General features: G+C 44.3%; 1 protein-coding gene and 1 non-coding gene across 2 annotated transcripts; both read left to right on the forward strand.

Annotated features, from left to right (window-relative positions):
- Nucleotides 1–18,332: 18,332 nt before the first annotated feature.
- Nucleotides 18,333–18,404, forward strand: TRNAQ-CUG (transfer RNA glutamine (anticodon CUG)). The gene has a single exon. It is a non-coding gene; the product is annotated as a tRNA-Gln (tRNA).
- Nucleotides 18,405–21,410: 3,006 nt separating this feature from the next.
- Nucleotides 21,411–22,367, forward strand: LOC139831186 (uncharacterized). Its single transcript, XM_071820547.1, has 2 exons — nucleotides 21,411–22,090; nucleotides 22,346–22,367. Exons 1-2 carry the CDS (start codon nucleotides 21,411–21,413, stop codon nucleotides 22,365–22,367), a joined length of 702 nt encoding a protein of 233 aa, XP_071676648.1.
- Nucleotides 22,368–25,551: the final 3,184 nt, after the last annotated feature.

Consider the following 25,551-nt stretch of genomic DNA (forward strand, 5'->3'; position numbering starts at 1 on the left):
ACGATACCGATTCCCTTTGTCACGCGATATTTTACTTGTCCGAGGTTTGATCATCGGTATCTCCATACCTTGTTCAACCTCGTCTCCGACAAGTACTCTTTACTCGTACCGTGGCATGTCATCTCTTATGAACCATTCATATGCTTGCAAGCTAATCAGACGACATTCCACCGAGAGGGCCCAGAGTATATCTATCCGTCATGGGGATGGACAATATACCACTCTTGATCCATATGCCTCAACTCATACTTTCTGAATACCTAATCCCACCTTTATAACCACCCATTTACGCAGTGGCGTTTGGTGTAATCAAAGTACCCTTCCGGTATAAGTGATTTACATGATCTCATGGTCGAAGGACTAGGTAACTATGTATCAGAAGCAAATAGCAAATTGAACTTAATGACGTGATCTTTTGCTACGCTTAATTGGGTGTGTGTCCATTATATCATTCATCCAATGACACAACCTTGTTATTAATAACATCCAATGTTCATGATCACGAAACAATGATCATCTATTAATCAACAAGCTAGTTATACAAGAGGCTTACTAGGGACTCCTTGTTGTTTACACAACACACATGTATCAATGTTTCCGGTTAATACAATTATAGCATGGAGTGTAAACATTTATCATGAACACTAAGATATAACAATAACTTTTTTATTATTGCCTCTCGGGCATATCTCCAACAGTCTCCCACTTGCACTAGAGTCAATAATCTAGTTTACATATGTAAAGATATAACACCTTGGCCTTCTGGTGCTTATCATGTCTTGCTCACGAGAGAGGTTTCAGTCAACGGTTCTGACACGCTCAGAAACGTATGTATTTTGCAATTCATTTGCGTCTCAACGCATCACTCATTTTCCAAATGAGTCGGCATTAATCATATATGTTCAGCTGGTGGAACCTTAATTCCGCGGTGTGAAATATGTCACTAATATTGTCACACACAATATAGCTTCAAGGTTCTGACACTTTCGGAACTACACCAAGTTCTCAAAGAACTTCTTGACTTTAACATCCTCAGTCATTGTCAAAACAATGACATACTCTGCCTCCGTTTGTAGAATCCGTCACAATATTTAGAACTCATCTAAATCCAGCATAGACATCTTCTAGCTCATTGTGCTACCTTTTAAACAACACTTAGCCTAATTGAGATTGAAATTTTATTTTTATATGTGACCAAACTAATATCGGTGCAACACTTTACAGCGATTTGTTTGTCATTACCCATACAAAATTATATATATCCTTGGTTCTTCTAAAGAACTCAGGGGTATTCTTACTGTTGTCCAATGATTATCACATGAATCATTCTGGTATATGCTCCTAACTCTTTAGAGCACAGGACATCTGATTGTGTACATATTATTCGTGATCTAAAATCACTCATGTGTTTTTACTCATTGAGTGTCAGATACACTCAAGTCTTGTTAAACCTTCACATGAAAAGAACATCTTCTTAATTTATTATATTGAACTACTTCAATATTCATTTTATGTACTTTTAAATTAAACTTATTATGTGTTTCAATCTATCTTCATAGATCTTGACACTAAATATGTTTCAGTTCATATCCTTTCATTGAAGTTAATTCTCAATGAAACCTTTTTAATCAATTACACAATTACATTATTTATAATCAACGATATGTCATCTACATAAAGTATTACAAATATGTCTCAGCGCTCCCACTTAATTTCTTGCAAATGCAAGCCTCTTCATCGTCTCTGATGAAATCATAACTCTTTGATCATTTCATCCGGTGAAGATTCCAACTCCGTGATACTCACTTCATCCAATTAAAGTTTGTATACTTATCTAGTATTTCATGGACCAGCAAAACTCTTAGTTGTATCTTGTATACACCTTTAATACACACTTCTGTTAAGTAATGTATTTTGCCATCCTACTATCATATCTCATAAAAGAAATATGTAGCGATTACTAGAACAATCCGTATAGACTATAAGCATCGCTATGGGAGATCTAATCTTAGCGTAGTCAACTCTTTGAACTTTGTCGTAAACAACTTTTCGACAAGTCGAGCTTCTTCAAGGATATTCCTATCCAAATCCATCAATTTTATAGATCTATTTACTTTCAAAAAAGTGTTCATCTATCTTGGATTCTATGGCGCTTAGCCATTTTAACGGAGTCAGGGCCCATCATAACTTCTTTGTATGTAGTTGGTTTATCATTGTTCAAAATCAATCCTTTGTTCACAAATCATTTATTTGATCACAAAGTAAACCATACCTACAAGGTTCAATAGGTGCTTCGATCTCTATGACTATAACACTTTGTAGACATGGGAGCTATAATCATCGTGGCCGCTTCCAGAACCATTTCTGATGTTGCGCTACTCTGATCATCATGCTCAGGTTCATAAACCTTATCAAGTTCCATTGTCCTCCCACTCAAATACTTCGCTAGAAACAATTTCTTGGAAATGAGTAAGAAACATCTACAAACACTTTTGTCTTTGTCTACATAGTGGAAAGAATTCCCAATTTGATCTCTGGGATAACCAACAAAGACATTCATCCGATTTTGGTTGTAAACTTATTTACTTATGCTATGCATACCAAAATTTAAAAAAAGGACTATTATGGTTTATACCCATGCCATAACTCGTATGGTGTCATTTCAACGGATTTATGATGACGCTCTATTTAGTGTAAAAGCGGTAGTCTCTAAAGCATAATCCACAAAATATAATGGCATCTTTTTATATCATCATTAATCCAACAAGGTTTGGATACGTCTCTCGAATACTCTATCATCACTATGATACTCCAAGAAACGTGAGTTGTAGAACAATTTCATAACTCTCTTAGATGTTCGCTAAATATCGTAATTCAAATATTTCCACCATGATCCAATCATAGATATTTGACTTTTACGATGATTTCCACTTCATGCTGAAATTTATTTGAATCCATTCAAAAAGTTTCAAACTTCTTCCTTATCGAATAAATATATCCACATATATATACTCAATTCATTGTTGGAAGTTTTCATGAAGTAGAAGAATCTCCCGCACACAACTATGCCCAGTGAACCACATACATCATCATGTATGTTTCCACTAAGTTAGTTGCCCGTTCAACTCTTGGCCTATGAACGGTATTTCAGTCATTCTCTTTAGAAAAAATTTGCAAGCGCCAAACGATTCAAAAATCAAATGACTCCAAAAATCCATTTGCATGGAGTTCCTTCATGTGTTCCTTTCTAACATGACCTAAATGGCGGTTCCACTAATAAGTGGAATTCAAATCATTTGTCTTACGGCATATTAGCGTCAGTGTTATGTATGTGTGTTTCACCATTAAGATTTATAATAACTTATCCATCGTACATGGAGTAAGGTCATAATTTGAACAACTCATTGTTTTCATTTGACCAGAGCAAAATAACAATTATTAAGTTCTTTATTATAAATCCTAAGGGCTAGGTAGAATGCCAACGACAAACATAATAACACTTTATTATGTTCCAGACGTGCATTATTACCATATTCCTTATCAGTCACTTAGGTCATCGTATTCTTGTATTGTGTTGTATTGTATGACATCTCATACCAACCAATCTGGTACAAATACCCAAGAACTTCATTGTGTGACCAATCAAGGAATACATTCATAACATGTATATCATCTATATACACCTGAGCTAGACTTTCTAGTCTTTTCTATCTTTCTGCCAAAATCTTTTGTAGTTTCTCTTTTAGCTTTCCTCATTCTCAGAAAACACTTCACCTTCAATAACTTCTAGGTCCATTGGTCAAATACTAATAACCTTGAGGTTTTTACTTTGAAGTTGATCATCACATGACAAGTGTTCCAGATTTCACTATTCGTAACTTTTTAATGTGATGAACAATTTCACTCATAATTTTTATCCATCAAATCATGACGACTTTCCGAGACCATGTCTGTACATGCTAGGCTCGTAAAGTTTAACCTCAGTATTCGCATGTGCAAATCTGGCTTGCACCCGTTGTATGCACACGTAGAATCTATAACACCCGATCATCACGTGATGCTTCGAAACGACGAGTCTTAGCAACGGTGCATACTAAGGACGATCACTTCATGGATATGCGAATATCGTTAGTGCCCAACTAGTTGGAGGATTGGGACGCCTGGCGTCTTCAACCTTCGTACATTCCCATAAAACTTATGAGTTTATTTAGTCTCACTAGATTATATTCTATCATCTTGCAATAAGGTCTTAGATATCACATATATCTTATACCTCGCATATTTCTGAAAACAAAATTTTCAGCTCCTCATTTTTCAAACGGATTTGAACTTCAAGTTTCACGGAGACAAGATGATTTTAGGTACTAATTGAAACCATTGCTCTAATGTGAGTTTTACCAAAAGTTTGCAATAGGACTTAATCATTACTTGATTCTTTAACAATACGGTACCAGTCCGTAAAGTTACTTGTCAGATTTAACAGTATTTCTATCTCAATTATAAGACTAGCGCATGGTAGATAACAGATGCCAATTCTACAAATTTAATTCAAAATACTATTCAGACTATGTTCATGATAATTAGTTCATGTTTTAATCTAATTACTAATGAACTCCCACTTAATACAACATCCCTCATAGTTGTTTAGTGGCACACGATCCATATCCACTACACCAAAACCGATCATCATGTGAGATGATGTAGCTTCAATGGTGAACATCAACATGTTGATCATATCATCCATATGACTCGTGTTCAACCTTTCGGTTTCCTGTGTTCCGAGGCCATGTCTGTACATGCTAGGCTCGTCAAGCAAACCCAAGTATTTCCGCGTGTGCAACATGGCTTACACCCGTTGTATGTGAACGTAGAATCTATCACATCCGATCATCACGAGATGCTTCAAAACGACGAACTGTACAACGGTGTATACGAGGGGAGAACACTTTATTATCTTGATATTAATGTAAGGGATCATCTTATAATGCTACCGTCGCGATCTAAGCAATATAAGATGCATAAAGGATTAACATCACCATGGGGAGGAGTCCACCTGGGACTCCTCCTCCCTTAGGCTGGCCGGCCAAGGTGGGTGGAGTCCCTCTGGGACTCCACCTTCCATGCTGATTTCTTCCGGACTCTTCTAGAACCTTCTAGAACCTTCCAGAAAAAATACCGGATCATTTTCAAACCTAGAAAATGACTTCCTATATATGAATCTTATTCTCCGGACCATTCCGGACCTCCTCGTGATGTCATGGATCCCATCCGAGACTCCGAACAAACATTCGAACTCCATTCCATATTCCATATCTACTTAAACGACATCAAACCTTAAGTGTGTCACCATATGATACGTCTCAAACGTATCTATAATTTCGTATGTTCCATGCTAGTTTTATGACAATACTCACATGTTTTATATACACTTTATATCATTTTGATGCATTTTCCGGCACTAACCTATTAACAAGATGCCGAAGCGCCAGTTCCTGTTTTCTGCTGTTTTTGGTTTCAGAAATCCTACACAGGAAATATTCTCGGAATTGGACGAAACAAAAGCCCACGGTCTTATTTTCCACGGAGCCTTCCAGAAGTCCGAAGACGAGACGAAGAGGGGCGATGAGGCGGCCACACCCTAGGGGGGCGCGGCCCCACCCCTGGCCGCGCCGCCCTATGGGGTGGGCCCCTCGAGCGTCCCCCGACTCTGCCCCTTCGCCTATATATTCCTTCGTCTCGGAAAACCCTAGTACCGAGAGCCACGATACGAGAAAAGTTACGGAGACGCCGCCGCCGTCAATCCTATCTCGGGGGATTCAGGAGATCACCTCCGGCACCCTGCCGGAGAGGGGAATCATCACCGGAGGGCTCTACATCACCATGCCCGCCTCCGGACTGATGCGTGAGTTGTTCATCCTTGGACTATGGGTCCATAGCAGTAGCTAGATGGTTGTCTTCTCCTCTTGTGCTATCATGTTTAGATCTTGTGAGCTGCCTATCATGATCAAGATCATCTATTTGTAATGCTACATGTTGTGTTTGTTGGGATCCGATGAATATGGAATACTATGTCAAGTTGATTATTGATCTATCATATATGTGTTGTTTATGATCTTGCATGCTCTCCGTTGCTAGTAGAGGCTCTGGCCAAGTTGATACTTGTAACTCCAAGAGGGGGTATTTATGCTCGATAGTGGGTTCATGCCTCCATTGAATCTGGGACAGTGACAGAAAGTTCTAAGGTTGTGGATGTGATGTTGCCACTAGGGATAAAACATCAATGCTTTGTCTAAGGATATTTGTATTGTTTACATTACGCACAGTACTTAATGCAATTGTCTGTTGTTTGCAACTTAATACTGGAAGGGGTGCGGATGCTAACCCGAAGGTGGACTTTTTAGGCATAGATGCATGCTGGATAGCGGTCTATGTTCTTTGTCGTAATGCCCTAAGTAAATCTCATATTAGTCATCATGATATGTATGTGCATTGTTATGCCCTCTCTATTTGTCAATTGCCCAACTGTAATTTGTTCACCCAACATGCTATTTATCTTATTGGAGAGACACCACTAGTGAACTGTGGACCCCGGTCTATTCTTTTACATCTGAAATACAATCTACTGCAATCATTGTTCTCTGCTGTTCTTTGCAAACAAACATCATTCTCCACACCATACGTTTAATCCTTTGTTTACAGCAAGCCGGTGAGATTGACAACCTCACTGTTAAGTTGGGGCAAAGTATTTTGATTGTGTTGTGCAGGTTCCACGTTGGCGCCGGAATCCCTGGTGTTGCGCCGCACTACACTCCTCCACCAACAACCTTCACGTGGCCTTCATCTCCTACTGGTTCGATAACCTTGGTTTCTTACTGAGGGAAAACTTGTCTTTGTACGCATCACACCTTCCTCTTGGGGTTCCCAACGGACATGTGCTTTACCGTCACAAGCAACTCTTTTTCTCGGCGCCGTTGCAGGGAGATCAAGACACGCTGCAAGGGGAGTCTCTCACATCCAATCTCTTTACTTTGTTTATTGTCTTGCTTTACTTTATTTTATTTTCTGTCTTGTTTGCTTTCTTTATATCAAAAACACAAAAAAATTAGTTACTTGCATTTAATTTATTTTGTTATCATGTCTAGTCCTGTACTTGTTACTCTGTCACCTGAGGAATTGATCTTTACTTTTAAACAATGGGATGAGGAGAGTTTTAAAAAAGCTTGGTCTAGAATTTTTGATTCTTATGGTAAAACTGAACCTAAAATGACTCTAAGCCTGCTTCTTAGTAACTTTTATTTTGGGCTTATTCTTCGCTATAGATATGCCTTGGATGCTGTAGTGGGAGGAGATTTCCTTCACTGCGATGGGGATCAAGCTTTTAATGCCATAAAAAAAATTGGTTGCATCATCTAGCTCAGCTAATTTTGATTCATCTCTTGCTAGCATTCATGATAGATTAAACACTCTCGAGACAAATATATCTTGTTTAAAAGAAGGGTATAATCAGATTCGTGAATATTATGATTATGTTCCAGTAAACTTTGAACCTTCAATGTGGGTCCCTACTATTAAGGTTGCTATTTGTGGTGAAACTTTTTATGCCCGTTGTGATATTATGTCTGAGTTTTGCCTTATGCCTAAAAGTATTTATGAATCTTTGAAACTTTGGGGACTTACTGAAGGTGGAGAAGGAATAACTCTGGCTGATAATTCTGTTATAATTCCTAAGGGGATAGCTGAAGGTGTGTTCACAACCTTTCTTGGAAGAACGGTATCCACTGATTATCTCGTTATTGAATGTGTAGGTACAGGACAAATCACACTTGGAAGATCCCTGCTGAAACTCTTGGGAGCAATCGTAGATGTGGGAAAAGGCACTCTAAATTTTACCTCTACACCCGGATGCGGTCATGTATTCCCTAGACCAAAGAGTAAGAATAAGAGTAAGAGGGGTAGGCGTAAAGCCCTTGGTAATAATGTTGATGCTTCTTCTTTTGATGTTACTTGATTTACACTTTCTGCGCCTAGCTGAAAGGCGTTAAAGAAAAGCGCTTATGGGAGACAACCCACTATTTTATTTCTGCAATTTTTGTTTTATATTTGAGTCAAGGTGCTTGTTACTACTGTAGCAATACCTTTGTATCTTTACTTTATTGCATTGTTGTGCCAAGTAAAGTCTTTGATAGAGAGTTGATACTAGATTTGGATTTCTGCGCAGAAACAGATTTCTAGCTGTCACGAATTTGAGCTGTTCTCTCTGTAGGAGAATCTAAAAATTCTGAAAACATTCGTGAGTAATCCTCAGATATGTACGCAACTTTCATTCAATTTGAGCTTCTTCATCTGAGCATGTTAAGTGCCTCGAAAAAATTCGTCTTTACGGACTGTTCTGTTTTGACAGATTCTGCCTTTTATTACACATTGCCTCTTTTACTGTGTTGAGTGGATTTCTTTGCTCCATTAACTTTCAGTAGCCTTGGGTAATGTCCAGAAGTGTTGGGAATGATTGTGTCCTCTCTGAACATGTGAATTTTTGATTATGCACTAACCCACTAATGAGATTGTTTTGAGTTTGGTGTGAAGGAAGTTTTCAAGGGTCAAGAGAGGAGGATGATATAATATGATCAAGAAGAGTGAAAAGTCTAAGCTTGGGGATGCCCCCGTGGTTCATCCCTGCATATTTCAAGAAGACTCAAGCATCTAAGCTTGGGGATGCCCAAGGCATCCCCTTCTTCATCAACAACTTATCAGGTCACCTCTAGTGAAACTATATTTTTATTCCGTCACATCTTATGTGCTTTACTTGGAGCGTCTGTACGCTTTTATTTTTGTTTTTGTTTGAATAAATTCGGATCCTAGCATTCCTTGTGTGGGAGAAAGACACGCTCCGCTGTTTCATATGAACACTGGTGTTCTTAGCTTTACTTTTAATGTTCATGGCGAAGGTTGAAAACCGCTTCGTTTATTGCTATTTGGTTGGAAACAGAAAATGCTTCATGTGGTAATTGGTATATTATCTTGAATAATTTGATACTTGGCAATTGTTTTGAGCTCTCAAATAGATCATGTTTAAGCTCTTGCATCATGTAGTTTGAACCTATTAGTGGAGAATTACTGTAGAGCTTGTTGAAATTTGGTTTGCATGATTGGTCTCTCTAAAGTCTAGATATTTTCTGGTAAAGGTGTTTGAACAACAAGGAAGACAGTGTAGAGTCTTATAATGCTTGCAATATGTTCTTATGTAAGTTTTGCTGTACCGGTTCATACTTTTGTTTGCTTCAAACAACCTTGCTAGCCCAAGCCTTGTACTGAGAGGGAATGCTTCTCGTGCATCCAAAACCTTGAGCCAAAACTTATGCCATTTGTGTCCACCATAACTACCTACTATGTGGTATTTTTCTGCCATTCCAAAGTAAATTGCTTGCGTGCTACCTTTAAAAATTTCATTCCTTGTCTTTGCAATATATAGCTCATGGGAAAGTAGCTTAAAAACTATTGTGGTAAAGAATATGTCGCTTATGTATCTTATTTCTTATAAGTTGCTTGTTGAGCGGTAACCATGTTTCTGGGGACGCCATCAACCGTTCTTTTGTTGAATATCATGTGAGTTGCTATGCATGTTCGTCTTGTCTGAAGTAAGGGTGATTTGCCATGAGTTGAATGGTTTGAGTATGCATATTGCTAGAGAAGAACATTGGGCCGCTAACCAAAGCCATGTATCATGGTGGAAGTTTCAGCTTGGACACTAATCCTCAATCTCTTATGAGAATATTATCTGTTGTTGAATGCTTAAGCATTAAAGAGGAGTCCATTATCTGTTTTCTATGTTGTCCCGGTATGGATGTCCTCAAGTTGAGATTTATCAAAAACGAGAAATCAAATGCGATCTATCTCCTTGGACCTTTGTACAGGTGACATAGAGGTACCCCTTTGTGACACTTGGTTGAAACATATGCAATGCAATGATAATCCATGGAAATCCGAGCTAATTAGGACAAGGTGCGAGCACTATTGGTATTCGATGCATGAGGCTTGCAACTTATAGGATGTTTTATGCATAACACATATGAATTATTACTACCGTTGACAAAATTGTTTCCATGTTTTCAAAATAAAAGCTCTAGCACATGAGTAATCCCTGCTTCCCTCTGCGAAGGGCCTTTCTTTTACTTTATGTTGAGTCAGTTTACCTACTTCTTTCCATCTTAGAAGCAAACACTTGTGAAAACTGTGTGCATTGATTCCTACATACTTGCTTATTTGCACTCATCATATTACTTTGTGTTGACAATTATCCATGAGATATACATGTTGAAAGTTGAAAGCAACTGCTGAAACTTAAATCTTCCTTTGTGTTGTTTCAAAACCTTCTATTAAGAATTTATTTCTTTATGAGTTAACTCTTATGCAAGACTTATTGATGTTTGTCTTGAAAGTACTATTCATGAAAAGTCTTTGCTATATGATTCAGTTGTTTAGTCATTATCTTTACCATTGCTTTGAATCACTTCATTCATCTCATATGCTTTACAATAGTATTGATCAAGATTATGATAGTAGCATGTCACTTCAGAAATTATCCTTGTTATCGTTTACCTACTCGAGGGCGAGTAGGAACTAAGCTTGGGGATGCTTGATACGTCTCAAACGTATCTATAATTTCTTATGTTCCATGCTAGTTTTATGACAATACTCACATGTTTTATATACACTTTATATCATTTTGATGCATTTTCCGGCACTAACCTATTAAGAAGATGCCGAAGCGCCAGTTCCTGTTTTCTGCTGTTTTTGGTTTCAGAAATCCTACACAGGAAATATTCTCGGAATTGGACGAAACAAAAGCCCACGGTCTTATTTTCCACGGAGCCTTCCAGAAGTCCGAAGAGGAGACGAAGAGGGGCGACGAGGCGGCCACACCCTAGGGGGGCGCGGCCCCACCCCTGGCCGCGCCGCCCTATGGGGTGGGCCCCTCGAGCGTCCCCCGACTCTGCCCCTTCGCCTATATATTCCTTCGTCTCGGAAAAACCTAGTACCGAGAGCCACGATACGAGAAAAGTTACGGAGACGCCGCCGCCGTCAATCCCATCTCGGGGGATTCAGGAGATCGCCTCCGGCACCCTGCCGGAGAGGGGAATCATCACCGGAGGGCTCTACATCACCATGCCCGCCTCCGGACTGATGCGTGAGTAGTTCATCCTTGGACTATGGGTCCATAGCAGTAGCTAGATGGTTGTCTTCTCCTCTTGTGCTATCATGTTTAGATCTTGTGAGCTGCCTATCATGATTAAGATCATCTATTTGTAATGCTACATGTTGTGTTTGTTGGGATCCGATGAATATGGAATACTATGTCAAGTTGATTATTGATCTATCATATATGTGTTGTTTATGATCTTGCATGCTCTCCGTTGCTAGTAGAGGCTCTGGCCAAGTTGATACTTGTAACTCCAAGAGGGGGTATTTACGCTCGATAGTGGGTTCATGCCTCCATTGAATCTGGGACAGTGACAGAAAGTTCTAAGGTTGTGGATGTGCTGTTGCCACTAGGGATAAAACATCAATGCTTTGTCTAAGGATATTTGTATTGTTTACATTACGCACAGTACTTAATGCAATTGTCTGTTGTTTGCAACTTAATCTTTGGAAGGGTGCGGATGCTAACCCGAAGGTGGACTTTTTAGGCATAGATGCATGCTGGATAGCGGTCTATGTTCTTTGTCGTAATGCCCTAAGTAAATCTCATATTAGTCATCATGATATGTATGTGCATTGTTATGCCCTCTCTATTTGTCAATTGCCCAACTGTAATTTGTTCACCCAACATGCTATTTATCTTATTGGAGAGACACCACTAGTGAACTGTGGACCCCGGTCCATTATTTTACATCTGAAATACAATCTACTGCAATCATTGTTCTCTGCTGTTCTTTGCAAACAAACATCATTCTCCACACCATACGTTTAATCCTTTGTTTACAGCAAGCCGGTGAGATTGACAACCTCACTGTTAAGTTGGGGCAAAGTATTTTGATTGTGTTGTGCAGGTTCCACGTTGGCGCCGGAATCCCTGGTGTTGCGCCGCACTACACTCCTCCACCAACAACCTTCACGTGGCCTTCATCTCCTACTGGTTCGATAACCTTGGTTTCTTACTGAGGGAAAACTTGCTGCTGTACGCATCACACCTTCCTCTTGGGGTTCCCAACGGACGTGTGCTTTACCGTCACAAGCACCCTACGGTTCGTGAACTATGCAGACATAGTCGAGACTCTTCTCCGACCAATAACCAATAGCGGGATCTGGAGATCCATAATGGCTCCCACATATTCAACGATAACTTAGTGATCGATTGAACCATTTACTTACGATACCGATTCCCTTTGTCACGCGATATTTTACTTGTCCGAGGTTTGATCATCGGTATCTTCATACCTTGTTCAACCTCGTCTCCGACAAGTACTCTTTACTCGTACCGTGGCATGTCATCTCTTATGAACCATTCATATGCTTGCAAGCTAATCAGACGACATTCCACCGAGAGGACCCAGAGTATATCTATCCGTCATCGGGATGGACAATATCCCACTCTTGATCCATATGCCTCAACTCATACTTTCCGAATACCTAATCCCACCTTTATAACCACCCATTTACGCAGTGGCGTTTGGTGTAATCAAAGTACCCTTCCGGTATAAGTGATTTACATGATCTCATGGTCGAAGGACTAGGTAACTATGTATCAGAATCAAATAGCAAATTGAACTTAATGACGTGATCTTATGCTACGCTTAATTGGGTGTGTGTCCATTATATCATTCATCCAATGACACAACCTTGTTATTAATAACATCCAATGTTCATGATCACGAAACCATGATCATCTATTAATCAACAAGCTAGTTATACAAGAGGCTTACTAGGGACTCCTTGTTGTTTACACAACACACATGTATCAATGTTTCCGGTTAATACAATTATAGCATGGAGTGTAAACATTTGTCATGAACACTAAGATATAACAATAACTTTTTTATTATTGCCTCTCGGGCATATCTCCAACACCCTGATGAGGGACCGTCGAAGAAGCGAAGGGCGGCTAACGTCGGCCACTTCCAAGATGAGGTAGGGCCGGACCAGTTCATGCGCATCGTCTTCAGGCCCACCTTCAGCCGGCTCCTGATCCCTCAAGATTTCGTCAAGTGGTTCGGAGAAATCCCTTCCAGCATCATCGTCCGCACCAACACTGGATGCAGCTGGAGGATGACTATGATGAGAAAAGGCGATGACGCATACATCGATCAGGGGTGGGCGGCCTTCGCCGTCGCCCATCAGCTCCAGGTAGGCCAGTTGCTCACCTTCAAGAAGGTGTCCTCCTTCGAGTACAGTGTGGTCATCTTCGACTTCACCTGCTCTGAGGTGATGAGCAGGTGCCTGTACCATGGCGATGCCACCAAGTGTGTCGTCTTCGAAAATCATGTCTGAAGCTTACCTGGTTGTGTGTCGCTGCTACCATGTCGTCTCTAGTTGCTGTTCGTGTCGTGTCCTGAACTTTGATCGTGTCTGCTGTGTCCTGAACTATGATCGTGTCTGATGTGTCCTGAAATATGATCGTGTCTATGATCAGTGCTAAGTTTGCTTGTGCTTTGTGTTCTTGCTTGTACTGTTGATCGCTGGTAACCTCATCACTAAAGGGAAGAGGTAACCAGAAGCGGATTTTGGGTTGCAACCAAACAACAGAGGCGCCGTTCTGGGCTGCTACTAGGCCTAAAAACCGACCTACCAAACGGGCAGAGCCTAAATCTCCACGGGACCAAAAAAAAGTCTGCGCAGGCCACCAAAAAATGTGGCTTTTCTGGCCCATGGCCCGTCTGGGACGCGCAGGGGCCTTCTTCCCACTGCGCCCGTGGTGCAGGAAATTGGTGCAGGCTACCAAGCGCACCCTATGTGTACCAGATGTGTGCATCTATAGAAGAAACATTCACGAAAATTCAAACTGATCTCGGGTGCATATGCACCTAGTATATATAAAACATATTTTAATAAGTTAAAAAAAATTAGAAAAAAAATCACATCTAGAGGGACATGTTGTATGTGTGCACGTAAAGTTTCACATAAAACCGAAAATTTTTATGCCCTGTGTAAAAAAGACAAAAAAATGTCTTAAAAATAGACTATTTTAGTACCAAAAATGTGCCTTTTTACACAGGGCACAAAACATGTCGGTTTTTGTTGAAACAACTATGTGAGCATGTAACATGTCAAGATATACACGAGACATTTTTCCTGTATTTTTTGACATTTTTAAGTATGTTGAAAATGCATTTCAAATAAAGGGTGCATATGCACCCGGGTGCAAAAATACAGTGTCCTCTCTTAGTGAGGTTCTGCAATATAAGAGTATAGATAAACCAGGATCTCTTGTTTTCCTCCTGTGTTTCATAGTATTCTAAAGACTAACTAATGTTGAAGAAAACATATCTAAACTCACGTGACATTGTGCCTTTCACGTCCTAATTCTTAATTAAGTTGGGAAAATATAGGTGCGGCTATATATATAACATTAGTTAGCTAAACATGTGATAAGTGTTGAACAAGTCATTCAGAAATGTATATCTTCAGTTTTGTCATGCAAGCACACACAAATTAAATCACGTGACCATTGTGCGTCCATGTTTTGTTTTCTGTTGAAAATGAAGAAGAGAAAAGAAAGGTTGAAACCTCATGAAATGAGTAGGTGATTGGCAATCACATGAAGAATCATGAGTGGTCCACGGAAGTCATGACAGTCGCATGAAGAATAGTGAGAAGTTCGGGGATATCCATTGTATAAATACTCCCTAACTGCTCTTACTCATGACTTGGGATTTGCAAATGTAAAATCAATCTACCGAACAGCGTAGTCTGGAATATTGGAGGAAAACAATGGCTGACCAGGCAGTGGTCCTAGGAAACGGCTCATAGAATTTTGAGCTCCTCACCTGTAGCCCAAGAAAAATGCTATCCAAGCACAAGGGAGTTGTCCTGTATGGGCGTAGTATCATCAGGGTGCTTCTTAATTATGCTAGATACACGGTGCCATACAAATGTACAGAAAGCCTAGGCAACCTTACCTAGGCCGCATTTCTAAGGGTGTGTTCGGTTATGGAATTAGGTGGAATGGAATGGAACGGTTCCATACCTACTGTCGTTCCTGTGTTCGGTTGGATACAAGGAATGGAACCAACTAATTCTCCGAAACGGAATATACCTGTAAGATGCGGAAGCAACTCGTTCGGCCAAATCGGTCGAATATGGAGGAATGCGTCGCTAACCGTCCTCGCTAATCATCCTCGAGCAAACGAAAAAAAAAAAGCCTGGCCGAACGAATAGCCCTATCTCTATTCTCTTCCTCTCGTCTCCAGTGCCGCCGGTCTCCCTCTCCCTCTCATCTCCTACACCGCCACTCTCCCTCTCCCTCTCATTTCCTGCGCCGCCGCTCTCCCTCTCTCTCTCGTGCACTGCTGCTTACCGCTCTCTCTCTCGAGTGGTACCGGCCGTCGCCGTCGCCGCCACGCTTCGGCGACCCTGGCCAGGGTTCGAGCCATTGGGGACACCCCGACCAGAGCAGCAGCCAGCAGGCGCCGCCCAAGGACGACGACGACGACTCCGACGACGGCGGCGACTACACGATGTTGTACCGCCATTTCGGCATGTAGAACGCCGTGTTTTTATGTTTAGTTTACTTGTTCCCCTAGCCGAATTCAAATATATTACGAATTCGGCATATATATGTACAAACTCGCCTATATATGTTAAATATCTCTAAATTTAGGCTAAGTTTGAACGAATTTCGCCATGTTCCGTTCGAATTCGGGCTATCGCCGGGATTTCATCAGGCTCGCCGCTGGGAAAGTGGGCCGCACCAGGCCGAAATTTACATCCATCCGGCGTTATTTAGCGCCGGATTTCGGCCTGGGGAGCCCCAACGACTGGAGGTGCTCTAAAGGGTGGGTAGACCTTTAGCACCGGTTCGTGCCACGAACCGGTGCTAAAGGGTTCGCGGCTGACGCCAACCCTTTAACACGAATCGGTGCTAAAGGTCTCGCACGAACCGGTGCTAAAGCTCTGGCCTCTCGAACCGGTGCTAATGCACCCTTTAGTCTGGGTTCATAGCCTAACCGGTGCTAAAGCTCCGGGCAGCTCTAAACAAAAGCCTCTTTTTCTACTAGTGGCATGCTCTTATTATTTGGCCACCCATGTGAATGTGACCCTCCTCTCTGTTTTCCAAATCCTTTGCAAAGAGGACTGATAGGATCAACTTGGAAGGTTCAAGGTTAGACGGATTAAGAAGAAACAATATATGAATGGCATGGCACAAGAGAATCGGGTATAACATTTAGCCGTAACATTTGCAGTATCCCCTTTTGAAGTGTTCTTCCTACAAATTCTAAATGTCCATGAAAATGTGTCTCGTGTGATCATGTGTCCCTCCCTTTTGCGTGGGTTCTCTTGTCTAATTAACATGTATGGCGCAAAGCAAGCAAGGTTAGTCCTGATCACAAGGGAATGGATTCTGAATCTTTGAAGGGTCGGAAATTGCCAAGAACTGCATGTAGAGCAACCAGCGTACATTTTGAGTATTGGGCCTACCGTCCCTTGGCTGGCCTTATTAGGAACAACCAGTCCAAGCCCGTTGTGCCATTTCCTACTCACAGTCACCAAATGATTCCCCTAAAAAAAGGTCAGCAAATGATTTCTGGACACTGATGTTGGTCAGAATGGTCGGCAGGCTAGCCATGTTTCAGAAAGAAGCTTGTTTTCCTCATAGATACCGACGGATGACATACAGTTTGCTTGATCGATGGCTATGTGTGTTGTACTATGGTATATACATTCCAAAACACATTTGTGTCCATCAAATGGTCCCATGGTCTAGTGGTTAAGACACAAGACTCTGAATGTTGTAAAACCAGGATCCTTTGTTTTCCTCCAATGTCTCCGAGTATTCTGAAGATTCAAACTAACCGTTGAAGAGAACATTTCTAAACTCATGTGACACTGTATCTTTCACATCCTAATCTTAAGGCGAGCAAGTATTGTGTTACTGTATATATAACATTGGTTAATTGAGCATGTGATAAGTGTTGAGCAAGTTATTCAGAAATGTATCTTCAGTTTTGTCATGCAAGCACGCAGTGCAAAATCATGTGACCATTGTGCGTCCACGTTTGTTTCCTGTTGAAAAATGAACAAGAGAAAAGAGTGGTGGAAAGTTCATGAAATGAGTAGGTGAATGGCAATCACATGAAGAATAGTGAGTGTTCCATGGATGTCATGACAATCACATGAAGAACAGTGAGAAGTTCAGGGATATCCATTGTATAAATACTCCCTATATACTTTTATTCAGGACTTGGGATTTGCAAATGTAAAATCAATCTACCCACCGAGTAGTCTGGAATATTGGACGAAAACAATGGCCGACCAAGCAGTGGCTCTATGAAAAGGCTCATAGAACTGAGGGCTCATCACTAGTTACCCAGGAAAATTGCTATCCAAGCACAAGAGAGCAGTCCGCAGCGGGAGTGATACTGTGAGGGCGCTTCTCATGCTAGATAGATGGTGTCATTCCAATGAGCGCAAAGCTTCTTTTACACAGGGTACCTTACCTAGGCCTTGTATACGACATGCGCAGCAGGTGTCCTCGAAACACTCTTGTTCTCTGGCCGCTCATGTGATCCTCCCCTCAGTTTTCCAAATACTTTGCAAAGCGGATCGATAGGATCAGCTCGGTAGGATCAAGATTAGACGGATAGAAAGAAACAAAATATAAATGACCAGGACAGAACAGGATATTATCCAAGAGTCATATAGTATTGATCCTTATATATGTCATAGTATTCTTTATCGAAAAAAACAGTATTGTCTATTTAGCCTTCTTATATATGTCAAAAAATCTGAATGCCCATGGAAAATGTGTCTTGTATGATGGCGTCTCATGCCCATGGGTTCAGCAGTCTGACCTGCATGGCGCAAAGCAAGTTTGGTTGATCACGAGGAATGAAGTCTGAATCTGGCTGAAAATTCCCAAGAACTCGCCAACCTGGTGCAGATGTTGAGTTCTGGGCCGCCTACCATAACCTGGCTGGCTAGCCTCGTCAGGAGCAGCTAATCCAACCAAACCCGTGGCGCCGCGCGTGTAACATGTTTCATACTGCTGATGGTCAGCAAATGACATCTGAAGATTGATGTTGGTCAGAATGGTCGACAGAGACTCACAGTCGAGTGTTTGATCAGTGGCTCTGCTTGTAACGTATAAATCTTGCAAAACGCATCGCTTGTCATCGAACGGTCCCATGGTCTAGTGGTTAGGACACAAGACTCTGAATCTTGTAACCCGAGTTCAAGTCTCGGTGGGACCTCATTTTTGCTTCCCATTCTCGATTTTTTGCCTGTCCATCCACGGACGGATCATTCGTTTCCTGCAACCATTATCCTGAACCGCACCTCCAGAAAGAAATTGTATTCCTTGCCTGAGAGACCAGTCTCGTGGTGCAGGTCGCCATCCATGACCACTTTTTTTTTGCAAAGAATGTGTCATTCAGTACACAGAATTGATCGTGCTTTAGTTATAAGCAAGCGTGCATCAGAAGAAGAAAACGACGCCATGTGACACATCACCATGCTAATCCGTAATCCGAACTTATCTACTTTGGGGAACAAAAGAATCGAGCGTTCCGTTCACGCTGCCGGAAGGCGTCCAGGAACGCTGTAATGGGGAGGGGCACGGCGGTCATTTCCAAGACCAGGATATTTTAAGAGCTTCTGCGCCGTAGAAAGGGTAAGCTGGGGCCCGCGCCAAGTCAGGTGGGCCATCGTGCCTTGTGCATAGGGATTGGCGCCCCTTGTGCTACTAGTCCCCCAACTTTGCTACCACAGCCAGCCACAACCTCCCTTCAGAAAAATAAAGTCACGGAAAATATGTTTGGATGAAGGACAAGACATGTAAGACGTTAAGGCAATTTCTTTGATTCAACCACTTTAGTTTATATCTAATCTATTTTTAGTATGTAGGTTCACTCACTTTATTTTATATCTAGTCTAATTTAAAAGTATCTAAAACATCTTATACCGATTCACATAGAGAGCAAAAGGTAGTAGTGCATGGCACTTGGGTTGTGTTTGGTCCGGCAACGAAGTAATGTAGAGGAATGTGTTGGTTTAATTATTATGTTTAGTTCGAACTTAAAATGATTTGGAATGAAATAGTTCCGTCGGTCGTTTGGTTCGAGAGATGAGACAGAGTAAATTTGATTCAGCTGCATCTAGAATAATAATTAGCACTTACTTAAAGTTCATAGAATGACAAACTAGCCTGGAGAATTTTCTAAAAGAACAACACGTGTTCCTGCTCCTGCTCGTACACCTGCTAGGCGGTGGCGGGCTGAGATCCAGTGCCCCGACGTGGGCAGGGCACGCTGTGCCCGGATGCTCCAAATCCATGGTTAGTTTCCTATCTAACGGTCAGCACTGCCCAGCAGCAGCAAGTCAACATTTATATGTCCCACCCACACACACACACACACACACACACACACACACACACACATCGAGAGAGCGATAGGATTTCGCGTGTGAAGGGCGCAGTCTGCCTTGTTGTCGACGGCGCCACCGCGGGAAGAGGAGCAAGCTCCGGCCTCAGGCTCTGCTATGCCTCCAAGATCATTATCATGAACAAGACATTCAAAAACAACATGAACAAAATAAAGGAAACCCTCCCGCCGGTGAGGGACCGTGGTCTGCTATACCTCCAAGATCACCGAATACGAAATAGACCAGCGACGTCACCGCACGAGGGAGACACAACCCTAGGTTTTACTCGATCGCCTCACGACCGCGTGGAGCCTCGCCCCTATTCTTGCACTTAGGACACCACACTCATGTGGCTGTTTAGTGATACACCAGCACCGCAACACGAGTCGTGTCTAGATCAGGATATCACCATCAACATGATTAAGAGAATCGATTCATGGTTTGCAGTGCAGGGCACATGTAGATATAGACACGAATATAAGCTTGCTATTCTCGTTTCTCTCTCCCTATTTTCGTTTTTATGCTTTCCGTCCTCCAAAGGATCGATCATTTGTTTTCTGCAACGATTATCCTGAACCGCATCTCGAAAAGAAATTTATTCGTTGCCTGAAAGATCGGTCTTGTAGTGCGGGTCACGATCCTCGACCAGTTGAATATCCTTTTTGAAAAGAAAGCATCCTTTCCTTGGGCACCCGTTTGTGTTTTCTAGTAACATCTGTGAGAGGAAAACGACACCATGTGACCCGATGACGACACCTAACTAACTTAATCCGCACCCTCGGCTGATTTGGCTTAACCAGAGCTATCTAATTTTAGGTAGGGAAAAGTGTAAGAGCATCTCCACCAGCGGTCCCGATGACTTTTTGAGGGCCGATGAGGTATTTGGACTCACACCGGCTCGTTCGAAAAGGCTAGTTTTCGAGCCCAATAGAAACGTCGGCATTCCCGTGCCGACCACTTCGCGAAGGGCGCTAATCCTAAACCGCACCTCGACAAATAAATTTTATTCCTTGCCTGAGAGACCAGTCTCGTGGTGCAGGTCGCCATCCATGACCACTTAATTTTTGCAAAGAAAAGTGTCATTCAGTACACAGATTAGATCGTGCTTTAGTTGTAAGCAAACGTCCATCAGAAGAAGAAAACGACGCCATGTGACACATCACCAAGCTAATCCGAACTTATCTACTTTGGGGAACAAAAGAATCGAGCGTTCCGTTCACGCTACTGACCAATTAACGGGGAGGGGCATGGCGGTCATTTCCAAGACCAAGATATTTTAAGAGCTTCTGCACCGCAGAAAGGGCAAGCTGGGGCCCGCGCCACGTCAGGTGGGCCATCGTGCCTTGTGCATAGGGATTTGCGCCCCTTGCGCTACTAGTCCCCCAACTTTGCTACCACAACCTCCCTTCCGAAAAATTAAGTCACGTAAAATATGGTTAGATGAAGGAACAAAATGTAAAGAGTATTGCATGACACTCAAATAATCAACTTGTGTGTGTATAGTGAAGAGAATATTCCGCTTTGCCCGTACTTCCTCCGGCTAATTTTTTTAATAATACATAATTTTATTAAATTTCAAATATATTATGCAAATCATAGGATTTAAAAAAAAATACTGCCTTGGCCAACGGTTAGCCAACCATTTCCTTTCAAGAAACTTATTGGCTAACTAAATAAGTCCCTGACAATCATGTCGACCGCCCGAGCCGTCACGTCATTTGACTAATTGGACGCTGACGGTACTTATAGGTATTCTCGGCTAAGGGTAAGAGCGTTGCCTCAACTAAGACCCTGAATAACGCACCCGTCCTCGCCGCCCCCTACCGCAGGAAACCATGCTCCTCTACGTTGCCGCGTCCAACCGCGCCGTAAGTGTAGTCATGGTCGTCGAGCGCAAGGAAGAAGGAAAGGAGCTGCTCGTACAGCGCCCAGTCTACTACATCAGCGAAGCCCTCACCGAGTCAAAGCAACGATACCCACACTATCAGAAGCTGGTCTACTCGGTGCTCAGGGCCCAGCGGCGTCTGGCCCCTTACTTCCACGAGCACCTCATCAAAGTTGTCGCTTCGACGCCACTCGCCGACATCATCCTCAATCGCGACGCAACCGGTCGAGTCGCCAAGTGGGCAGTCGAGCTCAGCGTCCACAACATCACATACGAGCCACGCCGTGCGATCAAATCCCAGGCGCTGGCCGACTTCTTCGTCGACTGGGAGGAAGCGCATCAGCCAACCTCCCCGGTGGACTTCAAGCATTGGACCCTCTACTTCGACGGCTCCAAGAACCTCGAAGGGGCAGGAGCAGGAATCGCCCTCATCTCACCAAAGGGCGACACCATGAGGTACGTCCTGCAGTTACAATTCGAGCCCTGCACCAACAACATGGCCGAGTACGAAGCACTCCTCCATGGCATGCGCATCGCCAAGGAAATGGGCGCAACAAGGTTGCGCTGCTTCGGCGACTCCGATCTCGTCGCCAGCCAAACCGACAACGAGATCCCACTAGATCCTGCTAGGTTGATGCCCGATCTTTCACAGCGAGAACACGGGATAGTAAATCCTCCCAACAACGCGATGAGCGCAGCCTGGAGAAGAGGGAACGAATCCAGCAAGCAACGGATCGATAAACGATACGCCTCAAACCTTGAGCTAGATAATCCTTGATGAACACAAGAACCTTCGCAGCGGATATAATAGATAAACGGCAGCGCCGTACCCCAGGAGGGATGATACACGTGAACACACGCAATGGGTAAAACCTTAATCTTTAGACTAAAACTTGTTCTCCCCTAAACCCTAGCCGTGCCCACCCTTATATGAGGGGGGTGGCCGGTCAAGCCCCTAGTGGGCCTCCCTAGTTTGACTCAGACAGGCCCAAGTCGAAACACACAACTTATTAAAAATCCTAATTGGCCCACATATGACCATAGACATAAAATAAGATAACTAAGCTGGTGGAGTCCTGAATTTGGGCTCCACATAGGCCTCCATGCCCGTATCATCCGGCACCTGCGAAGCCACCGGCGCCAACATGATCGCCTACAAGCGGGCGGTCGACCAAGCCGGCGCCAGCTTCGCTGGGCACGTCGTCGAGTGGGTCGATAGACGCAAAAACGAAGAGGCCGACGCACTCGCCAGGCTCGGCTCCAAGCGACTACCACCCCCGCCGGGAGTCTTCCTCGACATCCTTACTCACCCATCGGTGCGAGTGCCCCGGGAGGTCGACATCGCCGAGCCACCCGCACCCGACTCCGTGCTTGTCGCAGTCGCCTCCGACGCTGGGGAATGGACGGAGCCATACATGAACTACCTCGAGCGACAAGCCTTGCCAATGGACGAAACGGAGGCGCGCATGATTATGCGCCGATGCAAGTCCTTCACCATCATCAACAACGAGCTCTACAAACGCAGCATATCTGGAGTATTCCAGCGGTGCGTCACCGCTGAGGAGGGTCGCAAAATCCTGCGCGACATCCACGCAGGGGACTGCGGCCACCACGCGGGCGCACGTTCGATAGTAGCCAAGGCCTTTCGGCACGGCTTCTACTGGCCAACAGCACATGCCGATGCAGTCGAACTCGTCCGCGCATGCGTCGGATGCCAGAAATATGCGAGCCAGTCGCACATGCCGGGCTCAGCTCTGAAGACCATCCCCCTCACATGGCCATTCGCCGTATGGGGCATGGACATGGTGGGGAAATTCAAAACAGCTCCCGGCGGGTACACCCACCTCCTCGTCGCCGTCGACAAATTCACGAAGTGGGTGGAAGCAAAACCCATCAAGAAATGCGACGGCAAGACCGCCACAAAGTTCCTGCGGGAGTTGATCTATCGCTATGGGTACCCACACAGCATCATCACCGACAACGGCACGAATTTCGCCAAAGGAGAGATGGCTGACTTTTGCGAACAAAACGAGATCCGACTTGACCTCGCTTCAGTCGCACACCCAGAGTCAAACGGCCAAGCAGAGAGAGCAAACCAGAGCATCCTCCACGGAATCAAACCGCGACTGGAGGTACCCCTGGAGCGCGCGGCTGGGTGCTGGGCGGAAGAGCTACCTTCTGTACTCTGGGGCATTCGCACAACCCCGAACAGATCGACTGGCTACATGCCCTTCTTCCTGGTGTACGGCGCCGAAGCTGTCATGCCGACCGACATCGACCACGACTCGCCACGGGTCGTCAACTACGCCGAAGAAGAAAACGAGCTCGCCCGCCAAGACAGCGTCGATCTCCTCGATGAGGAACGAGACCTCGCACTCTCCAGGACGGCCATCTATCAGCAAGGCCTCCGACGCTATCACAGTCGCCGTGTCCGCAGTCGCTCCTTCCAGGAGGGCGACCTCGTCCTTCGGCTAATCCAGGACAAGAAAGGCATGCACAAGCTATCTCCCCCATGGGAGGGGCCATTCGTCGTCAGCCGCGTACTCGGCAACGACGCCTATTACCTCACCGATGTGCGCAAAGACGACAAAGGCGAGCCACTCACCAGGGAGGTCGAGCGCCCCTGGAACGTCAATCTACTCCGCCGATTTTACACCTAGCCGCCATGTAAGCAACACCTGAATATCAATAAAGATGTTATTCACTCCATTCGCTTTCGCCGACCCACTCGCCACCGTGAGCCGCGCGAACATATCTCCCAAGTCGCATTTGCGAGCCAGTCGCCGAGACGCGCAGCTCAGGAACCGGGAGACTTTCGCTTGCTACTGCTGATAGAGCAATCCACGAACAGCCAAGTAGCTCGGCTAACAAGGATGCGGCGTGCAAGCCAGTCGCAACATCAGGACTGGCCCACTACCCGTTCCTTACGCCGTCAAGTGAAAACGGCGACTGGATCCTACAGCAGGGGCGCTCGCTCGACCAGCCCTCCGGGCCCTAGCAATCGTACAATGCTACGCTATACAGCATGCAATAGCCCTCCTCTACCTTAGGCAGGTGACTTGGAAAGGCTAAGTACTTCGACCAGGGACTCCGCAAAACGGACCCGCGGCTCGCCAAGGAAAAACGCCAAAACAAGAACCCCTTTGGAGTCGCCTTGCGACTGGCCCAACGGGCCACGACGAGCGGCACGCTATAATATACAGCGTCAACACAGGCCAAAACCCCCTTCCCTTGAGGCAGCTATTCGCACTATACGACTACGTACTGCGACTGGGGACGCCCAGCTCGAACAGGAAAACAGTCATGCGATAGCCTTCATCGGGGTAACCCAGCGACTGGCCACTCGGGCTACGGCGAGTAGGCCCACTACGAAACAAACGCACAAACAAAGCAAAGGATATTCAAACTTGCATTTTTCGGACAAGGTAAACAAGCTCCATATAGAACCCTGTCACTAACCAAAAGACCCACGAGTCGCATCCACAGACTCGCGGGGACGAAATGTTTCATTACAGATTCAAGGGGGCATTTCCGCCCGCATTCAACTTCAGCTACCCTACTTGGAGGCACCAGCCTCAGGATCAACCACCGGCTCGGCGCCATCTTCTCCGTGAAGAAACTTCGGCGTGTACCTGACGACCGGATATGACGACAAGGTGTTGTTGGCGGCGGCATGGAATAGACGCTCGGCGGGGAAGTCCTTCGGCCCCTCCTCCTTTTCGGCATCCTCCGGAGCCGTCTGGCTGGTGATGTGGGTCTCCAGGTCCGCCGTCGCCAGCACACGATTAGCGTATGGGTGGACTAACTCCATAAGGCGCAGCACCTCCGCGACGTCAAAGTCACCGGTTTCGGACGGAAAGCCCGCCGTCACCTCCTCCACGTCAAAGCCCTCGGAGTAGTGGGCAAGCACCATGCTCAGAGCCATGGTGATGCCCACCCGGCACGACGAGCGGCGCAGCCAGTCGACCACCGCTGGAACATCGGTGACGGCCTTGAAGACCGACGCAGCATCACGAGGAATCCGCTCCCGCGGGCTCAGGTACTGGAGCGCCGCCAGTATGTCCCCCGCGCACTGGATAATGCGCGTGGTC

This window comes from Lolium perenne, chromosome 5 (genome assembly GCF_019359855.2).
Source record: "Lolium perenne isolate Kyuss_39 chromosome 5, Kyuss_2.0, whole genome shotgun sequence".
NCBI lineage: Eukaryota > Viridiplantae > Streptophyta > Magnoliopsida > Poales > Poaceae > Lolium > Lolium perenne.